This window comes from Electrophorus electricus, chromosome 6, assembly GCF_013358815.1.
Source record: "Electrophorus electricus isolate fEleEle1 chromosome 6, fEleEle1.pri, whole genome shotgun sequence".
Taxonomy (NCBI): Eukaryota; Metazoa; Chordata; class Actinopteri; order Gymnotiformes; family Gymnotidae; genus Electrophorus; species Electrophorus electricus.
Genome location: NC_049540.1, coordinates 26,888,556 through 26,912,033, shown reverse-complemented (window position 1 = coordinate 26,912,033; position 23,478 = coordinate 26,888,556). Strand labels below are relative to the sequence as shown.

Here is a 23,478-nt window from a genome sequence, read left to right as displayed (position 1 = left end):
TCTGAGATGTCCCGTGCTTTTAACATATCAGAGAGCAACGGTTTTCTGGTGTTCTCAGCAGTCCTCAGAAACTGCGTCAATGTGAGCGTGGATGTGCCAGGTCTTACACAGCCAAGATCAAGAACAGCTACAAAAAAAAAAGTTAATAAACCAAAAAAGATAAAAAGACAAAAGGAAAATAAAGTAAGAAAAATCCATACAGCAGTTCTGCACAAATCGAAGAGGGGAAGAGGTTTCGTGTAGCTCTGGGTTCTGGCTCGGGGCAGGACTCTGGGCTGACTGGCAGCCTCGCGTTCCTTTGATCTGTTTTCATCTGTGTGTTCGGGCACTTCGATGACAACACATCATTATGCGTAGCCTTTCCCGTAGCCTCTCTACTGCTGCAGTTTACTCTGCCAGCTGCAAATTGCCATTCTGGGCAGACTGTGTGCATGCGTGCGTGCGTGCGTTTGTGTGTGTGTGTGTGTGTGTGTGTGTGTGTGTGTGTGTGTGTGTGTGCGTGCGTGCGTTTGTGTGTGTGTGTGTGTGTGCATGTGTCTTTTGGTTTGTTTTTTTACACTTGTCTTGGAGGATCCTTCTGAAAGCTCTGAAAAGCCTTTGAAAACTTTTTCTCTGTCACTGTTGAGGCGCGTTTAAAAAAGCGATGTGTTCATGGAACTGTGCCATATGGAGGTTCTGTGTAATGCCAGCCTTTCTGATAACGACTGTTTTTCATACAACTGTAGAGTAATACTTGTGGGGATGTTCACCACACCAATTACTTCCCACAAATTTCCATAAACAGTGTTTTAAGCGACTTTCCTTCAGGTGTTTAGCTCTGGTTCTTTTGATAGAAACGAGTCACACGCTCAATCACAACCTCCTTTTGAAGTCGCCCGGCCTGCGTAGGTGTCCTGTGTTTTGTGCTGGAATTCTTGCAACGCTGAGGAATTTAGGAAACAGAAAGCGGGAAATCAGATTCAGGTTGTACTCTCTCCCGGCCCAGGAAGGCTAGTGAAGGCCAGTCCTAGTCTGACGCAGGACACACCTCCCACTCCTCACCGCCCCCGTGCTGTGCTGGGCGCTTGCGTGTGGGACGGCCGGGGGTGGGGGGGTCGTTGGATAATGGTGTTTGCGACAGTTTGGGCTCCCACTCTTGAAGTGGGATAGATGACAGTCAAAGGAAGTGTTTGGATTTATGGACGCATGCATTAGCTGTGCTGCTTCCGAATTTACCAGCAAGGTGGAAAGAGACAGCGGATAGTGAGTCAGTGACAAAAGAATGGAAAACACAAGGAGAACAGCGGTAGAGAAGGACTGTAAAATCATGGCACTAACCCAGTGTGTCATCACACACACTCACACACTCACAAAGAAGTTTTATTCTGCTTCACACATCACAAATCAGACAATTAAGCGCTGGTGAAACACTACATCTGAACTGATAATGAACTACTGAGTATATAACCCCAGTCACTCATCACCTCTCTTTATCACTGGGTTAACTGTGGACATTGGCTCATAATTACACACTTTAAGGCGAGAGTGTAGGAGTGTGTTTCTTCGCCTTCTTATAGGCACTGAGAACTGAATGCAGGCTTCATATGTTGTCTTACTGGAACAAAAATGTGTGCCAGCTAAAGCCAAGTCCCTGCGTGGATACGTCACCCCACCGTCAGCTGCACAAATCTTTTCTTTATTTACAAGCTGTCATCCTCTCAATGCACAGCAGTAATGTTCTGTGGCTTTTCTCTGAGTGCTGTAATCAAGACATAATTCTCTTTTACCATAACCCCAGGATCCCATTTATATTTGGCACCTCCTCAAAAAAACACCGTGACCAGTGTGTACCTAAAGAGAACTTCTCTCCACAGGATCTGTTTATCCAGCTGAAGTCCAACCGTGTCCTGCCGTCCCTCGGCAGACTAGAAAATAAGCCTTTCAGAGCAAATGAATATGTTTCCTGCCCTTTTTTTTAATATCAGTAACCACAGGCCCACTATCCCCCGTTGAAATAAATATGACGAAAACCTGAAAAGTAATGCGCACCACGCATACAGATTCTCTAGCGCAAAAACACTCCCTGGACATATTTTATTTGCTTTTAGAATAAGAATGAGCCAGTCTCTGCTGTGGCAACCGTCGACTGGGTCTCACGGTGAGCCACAGAGCGAGATGTCCGCCATTTATCGTTTAAAACGCAGGGCAATGTGGGTTTAATGTGATCTTAAAGAGCGATGTGTGCTGAGTCTTGTGCGCCGCTGCGCCGCGCCGCGCTCGACTCAGTCATGCGCGTGTCACGGAGGCAGTGATGATGATGTAATGTTTGATACTGATAGTGCTGCAAGCAGCAGGCTCTGATTGTCTGGGATTAATATGGAGCTGACAGACCCACGAGTGGCCTCCTCTCCTTTCCAGACAGCCGCCTGCGCAGCATCCCGTCACGATCGGCAAAGGGCTCCGCCGTCTAGCTCTGGCTCAGCCTCGAACCGCGGGCCGTGGCTGGCCGAGCATCCTGCCATAGTTACATCTTACAAGCAGTTACATAGTTATATAGTTACAAGTGAGATCTTCCAAAATTGACCGCGTTTCGTGGCGAATCGTTTTGAAGCCACATGCTTGAAAATCGCTTTGATGACATGCTTTGATGTGATTTGCAGGATCAAAATCTTCATCTGTATTTCTTCTGCTATCTTAGTCTAAATTAAATTAGCTTTATTTTATGTACATCCTATTTTTCGTCCCCCAGATGAGGCGTCACCTTTTCCTGCTGCTCCTGTCTGTCATCTCTCCACTCCCGAAACTCCATTGATCCATCCCACCCCATATTTACACCATTACAGGGCTTTGTGAAATGTGCCTTTACAATCTACCGCCGATGTGTAATCTACCAGTGCTTCCAGAAACAAGACGACACGCTCACGTGCTTCTGAAGATGCCATAGAGCTAGAACCCTGCTGACCGAAGATGACATAGGCTAAGCCTGACCTGGAGGTGCATTCTGGGGCAGGAAATGCAGTAGTCCGTTTCGGTTCTCAGAGAGCCGTAGTAACCCCTGCAATCGGGAAGCAAGGCCAGAGTGCACTGCTGGCAGCTGCAGGAAGGTGCCTGACCCCTTCTGGGGTAAGAATGTGATCCCCAGTCCACCCCAGTCGAGCACCGGGCAGCCCTCGGGCGAGGGGACGGACCGACCCTGCTCATCCGGCCCGATCGCTAAGTGGTACTGCCTCCGTGTCTCTTCTTCCCTGCGCTGGGCCTTCTCTTTGTCTCTAAAACTTTCAGAGGCTGCGTACAGGGTGTCAAAGTTACAGGCGGTTATAAACATGCCCGCTGAAATAGCAAAAGTGTCTCCTGTAGAGATTTGCTGCAGTTCATCTTCAATGTTTAAAAGAAGTGGTTACATATATATAAATACATATGTAATATATTATATATATTTTATTATATACAGCAATCACTTCCTTTAAACAGTGAGGATGAACTGTAGCAAAAATAAAGAAAAGCAGAAGTTTTGTTCCTCGCTACGTTAGCAAAGCCAACTATTCAAACGATTTGGCAAATGATTGATTTCCCTTTTCAAGAAACTCCCGCTAATATGAGAATGGCCTCAGAGCAAACAGGCATTATAGATGCACATGTTCTAAACGCTTAACGCACAAAAGGGACCAAAAGGTCTGTGTACCATTTATCATCAGCCCCGGACCTAAAGGAGCAGATGTCACTGCTGGGTCCCCTCGAGTCAGAGGCGCAAATCAGGAGAAGGCGCTCCGTTAAAAAAGGATGGCCCTTGCGAGCGTGCGCGCGACTTAAGACACAGAGAGAGGAGTGGGCAGAGCCATGAAGACCCTAGGAGACCCACGACACTCCTCAGATTCGTATGAAGGAAGGTCAAAGGTCAGTGAGCTATTAATCATGGCCAAAGAAAAGGATTAAATAGCTGGTTCTCGCGGGCAGATGAGAGAGAGGCCAAGTGAGCTGTTTAAAAGAGTGTGTTGTGTCTGTCTTAGATTACAGAGCCCCCAGGCCCAACGTCCGTCTGAGACTGTAGAGCAGTCACGCGCTGTAATCAGCAGGCCAGAGCACTTCTGGAGTGGTTGCTCGTACGTCAGAATCTCTCATCACTCCTCTCCTACCAGAGAGCAGAGAGACGCTCTCACACTAAGCTTTTAAAGATCGCAGTAACGCATCAGAAGAGCAGCCGATATAATTTGCTCTGTGGTAAAACCGCTTAGATAACCTTAAGGTTAACCAAGTTAGTAAGAATTTGTATAGTCATGTACACTCTCTCACTCTCTCCTTCTCTCTGTCTCTCTCTCTCTCTCTCTCTCTCTCTCTCTCTCTCTCTCTCTCTCTGTATCTCTCTCAGTCAGGACCAAAGAAAATGGCATTCCACAAAAAAATAAGATGACTAGGCTATTTTGCTAATGCAACATGTTAACACTGTGCAAGCAGTCTGAGGATTTGAAGATGCTGGCAGCAGAGTAAATCTGTGTAACAGAGGCTTCGCACATACGGGCCGGGTGACACGTGTCAGAAGCAAATCTTTTTGCACCCCGAGTCGTTCTTTGGTCACAGTTTAGCTCATCGTTTGTCTTTGTCTTGAACGCACTCATTCTGAGAATGCCTTTCATCCAGTAACACTCTCATCCCATGGTCTCGTGTGCTAGCTTTGCAAAATTTAATGTGTGCTTTTTCATTCACTCCTCGTGTAATTTACCCTTGGCTATTTTGGAAGTGGTGAGAGACACAGCCAGCAAATAGAAAAACATTAAATGTACTTGCTGCAGAATATGCCTTTAACATATTAGGTAAGTCAAATAAATATAATTTAAGTCTGTTTTATAATTATAAATCTTGGCAGTACCAGAAATATCAATATGTGGTCATGTCCATGTCCAAGTGTATGGTAATAGCTCATCATCCAATTTCAGTGGTTTATACATGCCATTAGTGCACAACACAGGCATGAACACAGACCTGATTCATTTAGTACTCTGATAAAAGACCATTACAACTAATCTCGCAGCGTGATGGAGCCACGCATACCCATGTTCCATTCAGCAGACCCTGTAGACAGAGGAGTACTGGAATCAGCAACTGCTAGAAAGTTCTGTAAGGTTCTGATTACCTAGCTCTTGTGTGGAACTTTTCAGCAGATTTTCTGTGAATGGCTATAAGTGAAAACCTATTTCTACTGACTACATTGTCCTCCATTATGTATACCCACCCAATTACAAACACACGCACTCGCACTGACTTGGATCCAGTGACGGCTGCTTCATATTTATTGCGGAGTGTCGACAGACGTCTTTGATCTCTAATTTGCAGTGTGCTCCATTAATTATGGATCATCCCGCCAGCGTGCATCACGGCGAACACTCACTGAGCTCTGCCGTGCCGGCCTTCAGGGGTGCGTGAGAGCCTTCCTGGAGAAGGCGTACTCTACACGCTGCCCCTGCAGCCACCTGAAGCCATGACGAGCCACTCCCTCCGCGCACTGCGTTGTAAACCGTGTCCCGTGGTGAGCTAAGCCAGCAATGCGATGGGCTTAGTGCTGCCACGCGAGCTACGAAGGCCTCTTCCATCCTGAGTTTGACGCAGCTGCAGCGGGCTCGTGGATTCCTTTTCCCGTAATACGGATTTCGATTCTATTGAAGTCAGATGGTGACGTTATTATTCTCGCGGGAAAACCAATGCGTATAGTTTATTTTTATTTTTAATTTTTTTTATAGTATGTGGGAATAAAATTAGTATAATTTCATGGGACTATTTCCGACTGAAAATTGTGCGCAGATTGTTAATAGCATCATTGTAACCCGCTTAATCGCTAATATTTCACTGCGAACAGGGCAATGCAAGCATCAGGTAATCCTAGATTACAGATTACATCTACAGAGGCCCTGAAGAGACATGTGCCATTCTGTAGCAAATCTCAACATCTGTCCAGTGAAATCAATTAGTGCACACACACGCACGCACGCGCACACAATTGCTTTGTATCTTATTTTGCTAAATAAAGGATTCCACGATTGCAAAGACAGAAACGAAATGCACGCTGGAGTACATCCACTAGTGTTGCTATGAAGTTACTAAAGTCCTAAGTTGTCCTATCTTGTTACCAGCCGTGAAGACTGTGTGCTTGGATAGCTTGCCCGACGTCCTGATCGTAATGAATTTGACTTACGCACATAAAGACCACCGAGACGTACAGTAGATCAGTCAAACTCTTCAAATGAATGGGAAGAAAATACGGGAGGGGTTAAATATCACCCACGCCATGTCAGCCTTCAGATACATTACTTTAATGGGTACGTTTTTAATCTTTGTTTCTGTAGTAACCGGTTAATAAGTAGTGCACATCAGATCATACTGCCGTGCAGACAATAAGCCGACAATAAGATCCCCGAGTGCGGAGCGACTCGCGCAGAGGACACACGTGAAGCGCGGGCGGGGTTAACGTTACCAGCGCGCGTCGACGATTCTGCTCGTGCGTCGGTGGGAGTCCCCCCCCCCCCCCCCCCCCCCCTCCACTGGATCCTTTCGCAGTGAGCTGTAGCCTGGGCTGGAGAGCAACGGCGAAAGCGTGCGAGTAGAGCCCCGACAAACCGAAGGCACACCAGAGTGCGAGCCCCACAGCGTCGGAGCCGCGCTGCGCGGGTCCCCTTTACTGGCAGCAGGAGGAAAGCGGCTCGTGTGTTCAGCCAGAAACTCGTCAGCTGGCATGAGCTAACGCACCAGAAATGGAGACCAAACCTTTCTTGTCATTGGGTAAGTTTTTCCTGCTTGTTAAATATTGCGTTTGATTTATTTTTACTGCATGCCGTGCCATCTCTAAAATGAACGAACAACAGCGGAGCTCAGCTTCAATCTTTAAAATGTTCCGTGGTGCATGGTGCATTTTCTGCGGACTTAAACCCGGGCTACAGAATTGTTTTGTGTTTTTAACGTAGTCAGCACGAATAAAGGAAAACGTTAAGAATTCTTATTTTAATTGAGGTCAAGGTCTGTTCGTATAGTGTGCAATTTCTAACTTAGAAGTTACCCGTGAACAGAAAACTTGGAGGTGCGTCCGCGTCGTCATTGCACGGACCCCGCCGCCCCTGCTCGCGGTCCCGGTCGATGGCACGCGCTAGCAGTGACATGTCATCTAATGCGCGTCCGTGCCCTTGCGCTTGTTATGCTCGTTGCTCTCCTATAACAAACCCTCACCTCCGACTTCATCGGCCGCTCTGCGTTTCTGGAAATCTTGGGTAGTTCACTCGGGTGTTTATCTCGTCGGAGTGAGAAGTCCCTGCGCCGGCACGGGTATCATTTCATCGCTCGCCTTGGTAACTTTTTAATGCTCAGTGCCCGTGAATGAAGCGTTCCATAGCGCATCACGCAACCTTGTCAAATATCGAAATATTTTGCATTGGGACGCACTCTTAACATGATGAGTAAAACGACTTATTCCGATCCGGGCGGCTGTAAAACTGTGTGTGGGAGGTAAAGTGCCTTTACCTCCTACACCCACATCCTAATGGAGCCATATATACTGGATTTTGTTGCGATGACATTGTAACGGACCCCTTGCAGCTGTGTGATTTCGGAGAGGATCATTGTTAACTTCTGCACGGTGGCCTTCTATTGTAACACGTGAAGTCTAAAAGAAAGAAAACTCCCCGTTGTGTGTATAAAACTTTTAAAAGACCATTAAAAAAAAAATGAACCCAGATGATGATGGAGTGCCATTTTCGTGTTGTAGCTGGTTACAAATAAAGGTGTGGTTTCCATAAATTAACCCATGTTTCCCGTGAGCGGGCCTGCGCTCGAAAAGTGAATATCTTATTATGTTTTTTGTCCTCGTCCATGTCAATAAAAAAGGTCATATTCCATATTTTCACTTTGCATTATGTATTGTATACTGTATTAATGAAGGCTGTGTGTGTGTGTGTGTGTGTGTGTGTGTGTGTGTGTGTGTGTGTGTGTGTGTGTGTTTGTGGTTTTGTGGGGGGTGGGAATCAAAGACATGGTGTTATCATGTGGTCCAAAAGCTGAGGTCTTGTTTGGAGAGCTTCACCACCCTTTACTGGATCTGCTTCAGAATGAATAGATGGAGGCTGCAGAAATGACCCTATGAGTTTAGCTGAGCTCGTTATCCACAGGCTCCACAGCGTGGGTTACATACCTGGGCCCTCCGTGGCTGTTAGGAGCAGCATCTCTGTGTTTGCGCCCCTTGCACGGGGGCGTCGCCTTACAACTCTACCCTTGCCGCCGGAGAGGGCCAGCAGACGCTCGCTTCAGGGCTTTCTCCACCCACACGCACGCCTTTCCGCTCAGCCGTTGCCTTACGGAACATCCGCGGCGACTCGGGCTCGGATCGCACATGCAGACGAGTGAAGTCTGTGAAAGGTCTAAGTGGCGTTCGCGTGGCATAACTTTCCTTCGAAAGGGGCTCACTGCGCTAGAGGGGTACGAGGGGCCGACTGCGTGGAGGACAAGACCGAGCTAGAAATCTGCCCTGCATGTCTTACAGTGTGCTGTCGTTACTATCTGCCTGTTTAGATGTTTATTTGTGAATGCAAAGAATTCAACGTCTTAAACAGGTCGTGCAATCTGCTGGTTTATTGCTGGCTTATCTTTGTGGTTATCTGCGATGGAATGGCCTTTGATATCCCACACATAGACCTTTACGAGGCACTGTGTGTGGAGCATCGCACACACTGCTAATGGCTTGTCGATTTCATGGGTGTCTATGCATTCCTTTGCATTCCTGCACTGTGCTGCTGTTTTTTAATTTATTTACTCTCCATTAGCTCATTAAAAGTCGACCAGTGACAGAGAAGCAGCAATCAAGCAGCCTCTTGATTCAGGATTCATTCAGGGTTGAATGGATTTGATGTGAATTTTTAAAATAAGTTTTGATCAGCAGTTTGCATCTGATTAATTATTCCTTTTATGTAAAGCAGTAGCATGACAAAAAAACGGAAAAAAAGACAGTTCCAAGAACTTTAGGACAAAAATGCTAAAAATGACTAGATGAAATGTCATCAGATATGAGACAGAAGAGTAGCACCGTGTGCAAAGAAAATTAGACAAAGAAAAAATAGCAAAATAGTGCATAGAATGTAGACTAAATATATATTCACAGCAGGTAGGGTGTGTTTGGTACACATTACCTTTTAATCTATAGCATGTGTATTGCAGCAGATAAAAGCAATCCGTTGCAGGTTTTAGACGTGTAAGGGAGCATTGTGATTACCTTCAGCAGTTGTGTGATATAGTGCGAGGAGGAGTGTGTGCAGACGTTTATAGGAACCGGTGTTCTCTTTCAGCTGTTGCATCAGCTTGCTGTAGTGGCGGCCTAAGATCAGACAGCCTATGATTTATAGAGCTTCGGTGACTAATGTTTATTCATGGGTTTTTTTATGTTTTTTTTTTAGTTTTTTCTTTAGGATGTTACGGCAGAGGAAGGTAGCGACCTTTTCCTACATTCTGGTGCTGCTGAATTAAAATAATTCAAAAACAATTCCAATGCTTTTTGTGAAAGCCATGGAAGACAAGGGTGAGCATGTGCACTGCAGTTTGACTTTGAGGTTCAGCTTTTTTTTTTTTTTTGCTTTTTTTTTTTTGCTTCTTTTTTTTTTCAAACTTGAGATGTCCCCCGCGTCCGGGTCCTTTGTAACACAATCGACGGGCGAGTTCTCTGAATTCAGGGCTTCATTTGAGCCTCAGTAATTCCCATCCACAACAGGTTTTGGGCCGGTGCCCCTGGACCTGACTCTGACCGTCCAGGGCGGAGGGACCGTGCAGGCCTGTCGGAGCCACAGGAGGGGACGTTCGCCTGCAGCCTTGTCGGGGACGTTCACAGTCTGTGTTGAGAAACTGACATTCATCGCCATAGAGGGTGGCGGGTGGTACATTCCTTGGCTGGCTGTAATTCAGGAACAAAGGCAGAGTAGGGGGGTGGGGGGTGTATTTTACAGAGTGAGGGTGTGTGTGTGTGTGTGTGTGTTGGATTTTTTACGGCCGGCCAGTTTTGGGTGTCTGGAGCGATGCATGTCAGCCTCCTTTCCGGAGAGGTTGCAGCTGTAGTTTTTATAGTAGCCGGTTTGGTTGGAGCGTCTTAAAGCCTCTGCACACCACCTTCCTCTCGCTCCGTCAGTCCTGGGTCGGCGCTCCCTCCCCTCCCCTCCCCTCCCCTCCCCTCCCCTCCCGCCCCACCCCCTGGCACACGCACTGCCGTCAGCCCAAACTACGAACGCAGAAACACCTCGTCAAGATAACCTGGCTCTGCTTTGGCTTCTGTTGTGGGGAGCGAGACTCTATGCCTTGTCCACTTTAGATATTTGTGAGCGTCATGCATCTGGAACGCCTTTCAGCGCAGGAGAGGGAGACAGTTATAGGCCATTACACCACGCTGTCCCTGGCTGTCTGGTGCAGGGGTCGCCGCCGGCCTGCCTGTCATAGTTGCAGCCTTGTTAATAATTTGTATGTTTGTAGTAGTGCCGCAGTGAGAATGAGCGCTTTATCTCTGTGGAGAACAGGGGACTCTGTACCGAAGACCTTGACCTCTGCTCCCATCATGGTTTATCTCCTCAGAATTTTGCTCTCTAGCCTGAGTTTTAACCATGTTCAAAAAGATATAATAAATGCTGTGTTGTATAATACCTGCTTCCACGCTTAGACATGAATGTCTGCACGCAGAGACAACTGATAGCCTTGAAATGCTTGTTATCTATTTGCCAGCCAAAGCAGTTTAAGTCTGTGTCTGACAAATACGTATATAGCTTTATATTCAGGTATTGTATATTTAATCATTTAAATGAAGCCTTACTGGGTATTCTGTTAATGAGACTGTTTGAATGGATTGGTTCAGCTTGTCAGAAGCCCCATGCCAAACAAGCTGCAGCCTGCGATGGCGAAGTTTCCTGCAGGTGTGTTGGCCAGTGGCGGAGGCGCACGGTGAGAATGATCGGATATGTGGGTTTTTCCATTCTGCCGGCACAAAGGTGCCAGCCGGTGAAGCCCACCGCAGTTGGCTGCCACCCATAGCAGCTGTAAATCCGGCTCGAGAGAGACGCACTCTGGCGTGCGCTCTGAAGGTAACGGCACAGGATGCTTCCACTCCGCGCCCACAGCTTCGCTCATTCCTTGATAACAGCGAAGACGCACGGATTAATTCCGTGTCCTCAATTGTAACTGTCTCCATGTTCACAGCTGCAAAGCAGACTGCTGCAATCATGCCCCCCCCACAGCTTGAGTGAGTAACACTTACGGTATTGTAATGGAGCAGTATCTGTCCCGTCTTTCTGAGGAAGAGAGACTGACATGGGGATTTTGGGCTTTTCCCGAGCCTGGTATCGTCTGCGGGGTCTGTGGCTTGTGGTTAGAAGTGTGTGGTGCAAGCAGAGACATGCCAAACTTTAGGGACAAGAAGGCATGGTTCCGTCTGGGCAGTGAGCACCGTGACTGTGTGTGTTTGCGTGTGTGCTTGCATCCGTCTGTGTTTTAGTATGTGTGTATCACGTTGACCATGCTGCAGATTACATTGGAGAGTTTAAACCAACGTGGCAGATTAAGGGCACTGATTGTAAATATGATAACCCAGATCTGTTACAGCCACCAAAATATGATCCCCAGAATTAAGATAAGATAGACAGATAGGCATGGAAACATAACACCGCTAGAATAAAGCACGAACATACATACTTTTTTTTTCGAGAACCAGGTTTCCTTTCACCATCAACTCCCACCCCTCTCCCTCTCTCTCTCTCTCTCTCTCTCTCTCTCTCCACTATATCCTTTCTTCTCTGCGGAGTGTGACTTATGGCGAGTTGCCGCCTCTGACCCAGCTTTCCTTCCACAGCTCAGCTCACCTACACCCACGTCCATCAGGGAGACACAGCCCCGCTCTGGAGCTGGCTCGCCATGGCATCTGCTACCATGTAGCCCCATTCACTCACGACTGCGCAAGACACCCTTTGATAATGGTCACGGCCATGTTGGCCTTTAGCTGTGTCGCATCCAGGAATCGGTTCAGGGTTGGGTTTTAATGTCGCAATCAGAGGATGTAGCAAAATATCGGTAATGCTGCTCTTTGTGCATGTCGCTCAGCCCTGTGTTCATTAGGACATGAAAACTGGTCCTAGATCAGCCCTGAGCCGTTTGATGGGAGCAAAGGTGTAGGTGTAGAACACACGAGTCACGGTTCTGGCCGAGGTTGAATAGCAGCTCCTGGAGAGGTGGGCTCAGAGCCAAAGCAGGACTGTTCTGAGACCTGTCCTGGGCCCCTCAGCCCAACGCTCCACTTCAGACATGGGCATCAGCGGGACCCCCCCCCCACCTGTCTAGCAGGGGGCTCAGTGGTTTAATTCAGCTGTCCTTTCAAGCTCATGGAAGTCAGTGGCAATACCTTTTTCTGTGTGTGTGTGTGTGTGTGTGTGTGTGTGTGTGTGTGTGTGTGTGTGTGTGTGTTTGTGTCCACGCGCATGCCCATGCCCATGCGTCAGCGCATGCGTGTGTGTGTGTGTGTATGATATTTTCTGCTGAACTGGTAGGACACTTTAGCAACACTTACGACATCAGGAGGTAGTTGTGGTTTGGCTGTTCTCCCTGGATATTTGTTCCGACTACCAGTGCGAGGTTTCCTCCTCGTCCCTCCAGACTGGAAGCCCAAGTGTACCACTGGCAGTCCTCTGGGCCAAGGAACCTTTGTGTTGACAGCGGAGCTTCTCTGTGGGTAGAAAGCCCATGGGAAGTGGAGTAGTGTGCAGGCAGGTGGAGCAGGTGGGGTGCCTTTGTCAGCGCTGTGCTGCATACCACAGGGCCCACATTCCAACGCCTACGGAAGCAGCTCCGACAAGTTCAAATGTCACATTTAGGATGGTTTCTTCTGTTTCAGCCTGTGACCAGGAACAGGAGACTCAGATCAGAGAGCTGTAAAATCTGCTGGAGTGTGTGTGTGTGTGTGTGTGTGTGTGTGTGCGTTGATGGGTATTTCTAATGGGCTGGTCTGGTAAAGCTTGAACAAGATTTTCTTTCTTGCATGTCTTGTGCATCGAGGAACAGCACGCCTGGCGGCGAGGCACAGCACACCAGACGTCCCGCTGCTCTTATGCGCGTTGCGAGGGAGGCTCGGGGTCAGAGGTTGCGGAGTTTGTGACAGAAGCAGTACTGGTACGGTGCAGGCCCTCTGCTGCTGCGGCAGCAGCGCAGGAAAGAACCACAGGGCTAACCACAACCGAGCCGATCCCACTAAACCCATTAAGAGCGCGGAAGGTCACTCTCCACCTGGGGCTTCTGTTTCTGTTGGGTCTGTTGCCATGGGAGATTATGGGCAAACCCTCTCCATACGTTCTCCCCCCTCCAGCCTGCGCTGACGCGGTCCTTTGTCTGTGGGAGCGTTCGTGCCTAAAGCAGAGAGGCGCGGGAGTCTTCGGAGCCGTCCTAGCTGTATGGCTATCAAAGGCTCCAATAAAAGACGATTTCGGAACAGGCGGAGGTGTTTTGATAGAAAGGGATAGAGACAGGGAGAAAGGAAAGGAAAAGTGAAAGGAAAAAGAAAGTTTTGTGGACTTTTTTTTTTTTTCCCCGAGTGGGACTGGCACATCTGGAGTGATTCAATGAATATTTCTGAAACATCTGGGGAAATTGTCTGGAATTTAAAGGTCCTCCTTTGATTTCATCCCTCCACCCCCAAACACGCCCCCCACACCCCACCCAGTCTGTGTTCAGCGTCTTCAAAGCCCCCACCGAGACGCCAGCAGGTAAATGAGAAGGAGGGGACTCCCATTATGACAACGCTGTCACATTTTTATTCTGGCCTAAATTAGGCCCATGTGACCACCTCCCCTTTGTGTAGAGAGGCCTAATGAAGTGATGCACAGCGCTGAGGGTCTGGTAACTCACCTCCCTCTCCATAGACACCCCCCCCCACACACACACACACCCCCACGCCTCCCGCTGTTACCGCTCCTGCTCCATTGAAACACACACTAATCCCGATAGCAATCGCTCATTCTCAGCATAGCGCGAAATGTAATACCTAATCTAATCCTTAACCCTAAACCATGAAAAGACGAAATCTCTACGGTGTAAGATGTAGGACTGATGAGCGGTTAGTCCGTTTGTGCCAACAGATTTATCAAAAGAGGCACCGCACAGGGCAGAATTCCTGCAGCTACCATCGAACCATCGCTGGTTATGTTACGAATCTTTCCACACCGAACTCGAGAAGGAATGTGAGTGGCAGGAAAGCTCAGCGACGCTACACTGGTCAGCCTCGCAGCTGTTTTGGTGTGTGCGCTCAGCGCCCGGTGGAAGCACACCTGTGCTGGATTGCCTTTGTACAGCTAATCCCTTCCATGCACCTTTCTCTGAAAGCAGACAACTCATATTTAACAGAAACCATTACCCCTCTGTCTAACTTCCACTGAGGCCCTGGTCCGCGTACCTGGCCAGTTGTCCGTGGGGATGCTTGAATTTCTGCTCTCCATCGTTTCCTCCCAGAGTCTAGTCTTTCACCTCCTAGGTTGCTGAGAGAGAGTGCTCTTATTTTTAAAAATCCTGTTCACTCGCCCTCTCTCCCTCTCTCCCTCTCTCTCTTATCTCAGTTTGTCTCTCTTTCTCTCTCTGACGCCCCCCCCCCCCCCCAAACGTCGCTCTCAAATGCAGCCAGTTGGTTAATCGTGTTCCCTCTGTCTGCTCACAGAGCTATTTTCTCTGTGTTGCTGTGCAGATGGCCTATATCTTTCTGCCTGGCTGCACCAGGAACAGCGAGGACAGGCCGGTGTGTGCTTCGTCTCTCTCTCTCTCTCTCTCTCTCTCTCTCTCTCTCTCTCTCTCTCTCTCTCTCTCTCTCTCTCTCTCTCTCTCTCTCTCTCTCTCTCCCTCTCTCTCTCCCTGTCTCTCTCACGCTCTCTGTCTTTGTCTTTCTCTCTGTGTGTGTGTGTTTGTGTGTGTGTTTGTGTGTGGGTGCATGTGTTTCCTTTCCTCATTCTTGCATTATTTACCCTGCTACTTCAACACTCTGTCAGCTCCATCCACTAACATTTCCCCTTATTATATTACAAATGGTCCAGTTATCTAAAGAGGCATGACCAAGTCACAAACATCAACATGGCTCCCAGCCCTCAGGACTGGGAACGAGGGAGTCAGTCAGTCAGGGCGTGTCAGCCTAACGGACAGGTGAAAGGAAGGCTGAGGTCAGACACGCGTGTGCGAATACATTATTCCGACTCCATTGAAGTGTGACCCCTGTCAGGTCAGTCTCTCCTTTTGAGCCAAATCACGTCCGCTGCTTTAGTTCGGGCTGTTAACATGCGCCTCTCCATAAACTGAAATGACGCTCTGTCTCTCTGGCTTAGCATCTGGTATTAGAGATAAGAGGTTTTTTTTCCTTTCAAGGCCATTTTTCTGCTCTTCAACAATGCTTTTATACTGACTGGGTTTTGTTAAATATGGCAAAAAAAGTTATTGAGTGTTTTCCCCCTCAAATAACGCCTAAAATGATCTAAAATGTAGTTACATTTACAAGAGGTAAAGAGGTTTGAATAATTAATTGAATAATAAGACGGTATATTCTGTACTGCCATCAAATATGAGTTCTGAATATGAGTTCTAGTCGGCCCTCAGTACTCGTGCTTGTTTATTTACGGCTGAACAGTTCAGGTTTTGGGGGAAAGGGGATAGTCTTTGAGAAGATTCCGAGTCACACTGGCCATGGGATAGGCTGGCACTAGACAGGCAAGACTCACAGGCCTGTGTGGGACTCACTCAGTCTTCCCCCTCTCACTGCTGGTGTGTGCTGAGACTCGGGACGTTTGTGTGTCCTGAAATGCCTATTTGCATCGATTGCACGACTGAAAAATGACTGGACGGCTCCCTTCTGCTCTCACGCTTCAGGTCTGTCGCCATGTCTGAAGCTTTCTGACTAAATAAAGCTAAAAGTCCAGTTAAATACCCAGGGATCTAAATCCATGTTGGTTTACAGCACAGAAAGTACGTATACACATATAAGCGTGTCCTGCATATATTTGAAATTCCATTAGATGAAGAATTGATTTCACCAGAATTGCCAGAATCCACAGTCAGACGGCCAGTGGCTCTGCCACACACTCTACATTCGTCCTCTTCCTGTGGGAGAAACCTAGCTAGCTAGCGAGCAAAAGCTACTTAGCAGGTAAAAGCTTAAACCAGAGGTACAGTATTATTCCCATCTGCCTCCTGTCTCTCCCATTCCACTCCTGTCTCTCCCATCCGCCTCCTGTCTCTCCCATCCCACTCCTGTCTCTCCCATACCCCTCCAGTCTCTCCCATCTGCCTCCTGTCTCTCCCATTCCACTCCTGTCTCTCCCATCCGCCTCCTGTCTCTCCCATCCCACTCCTGTCTCTCCCATCCGCCTCCTGTCTCTCCCATCCCACTCCTCTCTCCCATCCCACTCCTGTCTCTCCCATTTGCCTCCTGTCTCTCCCATACCCCTCCAGTCTCTCCCATCCCACTCCTGTTTCTCCCATACCCCTCCTGTCTCTCCCATCCCACTCCTGTCTCTCTCATTCCACTCCTGTCTCTCCCATCCCACTCCTGTCTCTCCCATCCGCCTCCTGTCTCTCCCATCCCACTCCTTTCTTTCCCATACCCCTCCTGTCTCTCCCATCCGCCTGCCATCCGCCTCCCGTCCTTTTCCAGCCCCTCTCCCATACCTCCCATCCTCTCTCTCCCCCCACCTCTCATTCCTCCTGCCCCACTCCTGTCCCTGTCTCCTCTTTCCCATCCTCTCCCATCATGGTCCAACAGCTGTAGTTAACAGGGACCACATGTTGTAATCCTGCCTGCAGTCCCTGACACACTCACGTGATTTGACCTAGTTCTCGTTGCTGTTGCGTGATGTTGTTTTTGTCTTTTACCCCCCCCAAGCCCCCTGCCTGTATCATTTAGGGCATTTTTGGAGGTGGGGGCAGATACAGAATTCCTGACGTGATGAGCGAGATCGTGACCGTCCTGCACCTGCCCCCCACTGTGCCGTTGTTACGCGGCGGTTTTGCAATGAATACCAATGTGCCTGACTCAGGCTACCAGAGAACCACAGCAACAAAATCACTAACGTTTACCTGGGAAATTAGTTAGATGTCATGATGACATTGATTAAGAACGCAAGCCATGCGTGGGTGCACTTCACTGATAGAGCTATGGATTATGAATAAACAGCTATACTCTAATATGTTCCTAGGCTGCAGAGCGCTAAGATCACACGCATTCTGCTCTTCTTCAAAGCACGTCAGACATTATTAGCTGTTTTGTTTTGTTTTGTTTTGTAAACAGTTTGATCCCTTGGTCAACATGCAGTCCATGTTTACATTCAAGGCCCACTTCCATGACCAGACAGTGAAGACCAGGAAGCTTCACAGTGCAGAGAGCTGTCTTCAGTGAGCTCAGCTGCTGCGCCTAGAATAGCAGATCATAAGGAAGACGAAAGTCATTTCACCGCTGAGGTGTTTGCAGGGATGAACACAAAACTGGTGAAATATACACAGTAGCTGCAGATGGTGTGTCTCAGGCCTGACTTTGTAAAACTCCTCCAAACTCCTCTACCAGGATCTGCTAACCTTTGGAGCTTACTGCCAGCAGATAAGAGTATTTCACCCATTGGACGTCAAACGGAGCCTTGGCAGTCAGTGGGGCGCATGGAGACCACCCTGAACCGCGGAGACCACCCTGGGATGAACCCTACCAGCAAGCCACATGACACCCCCCCCCCCCCCCCCACAGCGCGTTTAGCTTCCTCTTCCCGTTCAGAAAAATGCGGCTTCCGGGCTGCAGCGGTCGCGCAGGCGGCCCGGATCCGTCCCCATTCCCGTTCCGCCACTCGACTCGTGCGCGGACTTCCACTTTCAGCCGGAGAGGACTTTGCATGTGTGCAGGGGAACTGCGCTGTTGGCAGGTGGCCACACGTTTACTCTTTCCTCTGCGCTTGGTAAACCTGTCCGAAGCCTAGTCACAGAATCTATACGCCACTGCTGTCACAAGTGCATGAAATAGTGAGCTGTTCGGCATGGAGAATGGCAAGCAGCGTGGCATTTAAAAAAGTTAAAAGCAAGTGAGAAACCTCAAAACTTTTAATGCAACCCAGAAATACATACATTAGAGCGTTTGAGCGTAACATGCTTTTTACAGAACCCCTGCAGTTTTAGGCTGCCCCATGACTAAAGCTTTCTAGCACTTTCAATTTAATTTCCTCTTTTGATTTCCTGTTCCTGCTCTGGTCCTGCTGTGAGTGCTTTACAGGACTAAAGAAAGCCTTGCTCAGCTTCCCGCTGTGGTGAGCTGGCATCCAGGAGTGTCCGGCCTCCTCCGGAGTGTCCAGAGTGCTGGGGGGCTGCCGGAGCAGATCCCACGGGCTCCGGCCATTGCGCCCCAGCCCTGGCGGCTCTTTGCTTTGCAGTGTGGTGACAGAACCCGTCACGCCTCCGTCCTGCGCTCCGCTGCAGTCCACAACTCACTTTGTGCATTTGAACCGCGCCACTTTCACTTCGACATCCACTGTTAATTCTACTGTTAATTCTACACATTTAGTTTTCAGCAGTTAGGACTAGAAGGTAAAAGTCGATTTTTGGGCAAAATTCCTTCCACTTAATTTGGAAAAGCCTCTATCAAGGTTTCCAAATGTCTGTACCGGCACACTCTCGGTCTGGGGGCACATTTTCGCCCTGCAGAAAAGCTTTGCTGTACGAATTATGCTTGATTGCTTTCAAATCCATCCACAGACTTTACCAGCCCCAGCAAATGAGTTTTGAGTTGTTCCTAATGAGGGAGGTGCAGAGGTGTGCAACTGTGATGAATGGAGGACATGTATTAAGCTCACAGGGACAGGAGGAAGATATGATGATGGTAATGAGTGTCTCCGAGCCCTGCGAGCTGTTTTACGGCTGTGGGAATCTGGGTCGGACGCTGAAGGGGCACATTGTTCAGTGGGGAGAGAATAGGCGCTGTGCATGCACGCGCATGTGTGTGTGTGTGTGAGTGTGCATGTGTGTGTGAGTGAGTGTGTGTGTGTGTGAGTGTGTGTGTGTGTGAGAGTGAGTGTGTGTGTGAGTGTGCATGCACGCGCATGTGTGTGTGTGAGTGTGCGTGTGTGTCTGGGGGCAGGCCTGTGTGTTACCACATGACAACGTGGTATGTGAGTGTGTGTGAAAATGACTGTGTGTTACTGTGAGTGTGTGTGTGTGTGTGTGTGTGTGTGTGTGTGTGTGTGTGTGTGCGTGTGTGTGTGTGTTATTGAGTGTGTGTGTGTGTTATTGTGTGTGTGCGTGTTGGGGGTATGTGTGTTATTGTGTGTGTGTGTGTTATTGTGTGTGTGTGTGTGTGTGTGTGCGTGTGAGTGTGTGAGTGTGTCTATGTGTGTGTGTTATTGTGTGTGTGTGTATGTGTGTGTGAATGTGTGTGTTATTGTGAGTGTGTGGGTTATTGTGAGTGTGTGTGTGAGTGTGTGTGAGTGTGTGTGTGTGCGTGTTGGGGTATGAGTGTTATTGTGAGTGTGTGTGTGTGTGAGTGTGTGTTGGGGGTATGTGTGTGTGTGGGTGTGTGTGTTGGGGGTACGTGTGTTATTGTGTGTGTGAGTGTGTGTGTGTGTTGGGGGTATGTGTGTTATTGTGAGTGTGTGTGTGAGAGTGTGTGTGTGTGTGTGTTATTGTGTGTGTGTGTGTGTGTGTGTGTGTGTGTGTTGGGAGTATGTGGTGGAAGAGAGCGTGTGCTTTTATTACTTGTCTGTTTCTGCATGCGGAGCTCTGTGCTGGAGGCAGCACACACTAATGTTCAGTTTAATAGTCCAACTCGCGACGAGACGAGACATGGGGAGCCACTTCTACATGCAAACAGGAAGTGAGACCACATGATGACAGTTTGGGGTCTGCCGGAAGCGCACAGGTCATTTAGTCTCTGCATCCCTCTCTTCCACTTATCCACCTTTCAGTAAAAGACAAACAAACTGCAACTCACCTTCTGAAATGTAAAAGATAAAGCATTTGAACCGGATGTTACAGAAGATGTAGAAAACTGATCGATAGAATGATCAACTTCACCGAGCTCTGGTCACTCGTGTGTGGATACTCCGATCATGCTAGTCATGTGATCATTAACTTACCACTGGGGTACTGGGTCTGATGTCAGCGTATATTAAACACATCCTCGTCAGAAGCTGCTTCAATGGCTTCTTTCTTTTCTGCATATATTCCCGGGTTCAGCCACACAAATTCAATTATGTCGTTTGGCCATGGAGCTTTCTGGATGCTGGCTGGAGAGAGAGTTCCCTGTTTTCTTTGCCCTGCAGCGGGGCCTGACGAGCACCGGCCATCTCCTGAAATCTCCGTCTTAACCTTGTTACTGCTGAATTCTTTTTCCTTCCTGCCCCCCTCATTTCTCTTTATCCCCTTCACTGTCATCTTTCTCGGCCATCTTTTGGTTTATTCTGTCTACTTTAAGAGAAATAAATGGCAGAGGAATCTTTTTGGTGACAAATCTCTCAGGGAAGGAACTGTACTTCTACATGTCTGTGCCGTTACGATAAATGGCTCCGTTTTGTGGTTATGCATCATTTCTATACTGTGCCATAGTGGAGGGACGGTTGTAACAAAGTCATACTAAAAACATCCCTCTATAAATGAGCAGCGGTTAAAGCCCCATCTAGATCATTATCTCTGCTAGCGCTGTGGTCTCGGGGGGTTGAAACACCACTGCTGGGCGGGTGGCAGTTTGGCTGGCATGTGCCATCTACAAAACAAACATTCAGTCCGAAACAGCGAAACAACCAGCGAAATACCTACAAACGTGGCCGTTAGTGGTACAGCCTACACACACCCAATCACACCACACACACACCACACATACCACACACACACACACATCTTTTCAAATCAATAAGAAGGTTTGAGCCAGATCAAGTTGAGGGTCAGGTCAACTCTAGAGCTGCAAGATGTGGACAAATCAAATCACGATTGCATTTCTATATATTCTGATTGCATTTCTATATATTGGGATTGTGTTTTGAAAGTGCACTGGTGTGTCCTTAAACTCAGGAGAATACTCATTATGAACATCTGGTCAACATGCTTGCAGGGCACAAAATGACTTCGAGGGGTCATTAATAAATTGTGAAATAACAGATTATACTATATTACACTCATGTTTTAAACTCCAAAAATCCACCCCAGAATTAATGACCAGTCATGCAGATTTTTTTTAAAGGAAGTTTCAAAATACACAATCACAACAACCACCCACACACACAAACCTGTACACCCACACGCCCTTCCACACACATATGCCTGCATGCACACACAAAGACCCACACAAATGCACAAGCCAACCCCCCCTCCCCCCCCCACCCACCCCATCTCCCAAAAACAAGGTTTGTCTGGACAGGAAACCTTCGTCCGCCAGCCAGTGTCTGGTAGGAGTTTTGGCTGGCGGACGCCGGAGCCCGACGGCGCTCACAGGTGCATGCTGTTAAGTGCAGCTGCGTGTCACCGTGCGGCATACGCCCCTGGCAGCCCTGCACAAGCGCCCTGCTCTTACGCAGTCGTGAGAAAGCAGAAACAGGAAGCCGCAGCGACTAGCTGCAGGAGCCCCGAGTCCGTCGGACCAGCGTGGCGCGTCTCCACAGCCCGCGCAGGCACCGCGCCTGGCTGTGCCTTTGGATCGGCTGGATGGGAACACCTGCGGTCTCAGCAGTAGGTCCCGTTCAGGGTGGGATTTCGGAGGGGCCGAATATTCCACCCCCTGTGTCTGAAAGGTGAACTGAGAGATCTAAAAAGGAAAAAAAAAAAAAACAACAACTCCTGATTATACCTTTTGCCTGTTCCTGCTTTGCACAGAATTTTATCTTGGTTATTTAATTATCGTGCCTAATCAGTCATGTGACCATTACATCGGAAACGATGGCACGGCAGGGCTGTGTAATGTGGACGGTGTCCCAAATCACAGTTACAGCTGCAAATTCAATATACTGAGTGATCTTTACTTTACTGGGTACAGCTACTCCATAGCCGTGCCTAACAGCATGGTACACGTTTCACAGTCAAGTCAGCCCATCACTGCACGTAGTGCTGTTTTACTCCAAAGTGAGCCTGGGCCTTTTTTTTATTGCATCATGTTACTGTTTAACACAAAAATGTTTCAGTCGAAATGTTACAGTATAATGTTAGCAAATGCAACAATTTAATACTTTTAGGCAAACAATGAAAATGATAAAATTATGTTTTGCTATCTGATGAGGTGCTCTGATCAGAATGCGGGTCTGATGTCAGTCAAGCCGGTTAACGTCAGTAGAAAGTGAATCGCAGGCCAAAGTGGCAGTAGGACAAATGATTTCCTCACAAGGCCTGTTTGGAAGGGGTGCAGTAAACAAGAAGACTTCAGACTTGCAAGCGTAAACCAAACAGACCACATTAGCTGCACTATTTCCGAGTGTTCTCGCACAAGACGACAGGTCCCTGGCAGAGAGCAATCGACTCAGCTTCACTGAAAAAGGAGCGTGTCCCTGATAAAGGGATGACTTCCAGTGTGCACCATGTCACGCAGTAGTGAGCGCCGAACACATCGAGGATCCTTTGACGTGTCATTGGCCTGGTTTTTTTTTTTCTTTCTTTCGTTTTTTCCCCCCCCCCCCAAAAATCAAACAGCTATCTGGAGCGTCTAGGATTGGTCTGGAATCTTACAGCGTAGAATTAAAAAATGGGCATGACATTTGCTACACAAGAGTGAGTTGCGAGTGGAGGGAAAAGGCAACATTTTGTTCAAGAAAATGAAAGTAAATTGGGGGGTGAGGGTGAGGAAAGACTGACGTAGAGCAGTCAGAAGAAGAACGGCAGCTGTAGGCACGTGGCAGGCGACGGCGTGACGTGCCGGGGTTCGACACCCGTGGGCTTTAACTAGGAGAAGGTTAAATAGCAGCCGCTTACCAGTGAGAGCAGGAGAGTGGCTGAGGGTGATGATTGACACGGATACTTGTGTGTGTGTGTGTGTGTGTGTGTGCGCTCGTTCCTGGCTGGATAGCAGCTGAGGTATGACAATAGCATTTCTTAGAGGGCTCATTTGAGTATTCGCAGCCTTTTTTGGGATATCAATATTGCCAGCGTTGATGTAGCGACTACTAAATTAGGAACCACGCAGTTCTAGTTGCACGTCCACTGGATTGGTCCAGAGGTGATGGAAATGGAAAATGATGAGAGTTTAGCATCCCCCCCCTTCCCGCCTGAACCCATGGGTTCTATCCAGCAGACTCCGCAAAGTATGGGCCAAGGTCTCAGGGGGGCTTGGATTACGGCTCAGGAGAGGGTAGGCTGCTCCTTGTAAAATATCTGCCGGCATGTTAATTTTTCTTAATGAGAGCCTGCTCTTCACGACTGCTGCTTTAAGTGCAAAGCAAACATCCAAGGTCCAGTGGTGTGGGTGAACCCGCTGGCAGTCCATGAGAGTTATGGCTGGTGGTTCGTCAGTCCGTTTACCGGTAGTTTAGTAATACT

The 23,478-nt window shown here is 48.3% G+C and overlaps 1 protein-coding gene across 3 annotated transcripts in view; it reads left to right on the top strand.

Annotated features, from left to right (window-relative positions):
• Window positions 1-23,478, top strand: part of rxraa (retinoid X receptor, alpha a) — an 87,703-nt gene that overhangs the window by 4,331 nt on the left and 59,894 nt on the right. For 2 of the 3 annotated variants that reach the window (XM_035527168.1, XM_035527166.1), the window contains exon 1: window positions 6,536-6,747. The exons of the other annotated variant lie outside the window; for it this stretch is intronic. In XM_035527168.1, coding sequence (XP_035383061.1) covers window positions 6,720-6,747 — 28 coding nt within the window. In that variant the 5' untranslated portion in view covers window positions 6,536-6,719. Of the gene's footprint in view, window positions 1-6,535; window positions 6,748-23,478 lie in introns of those variants that run through there. 3 annotated transcript variants of the gene reach the window in all.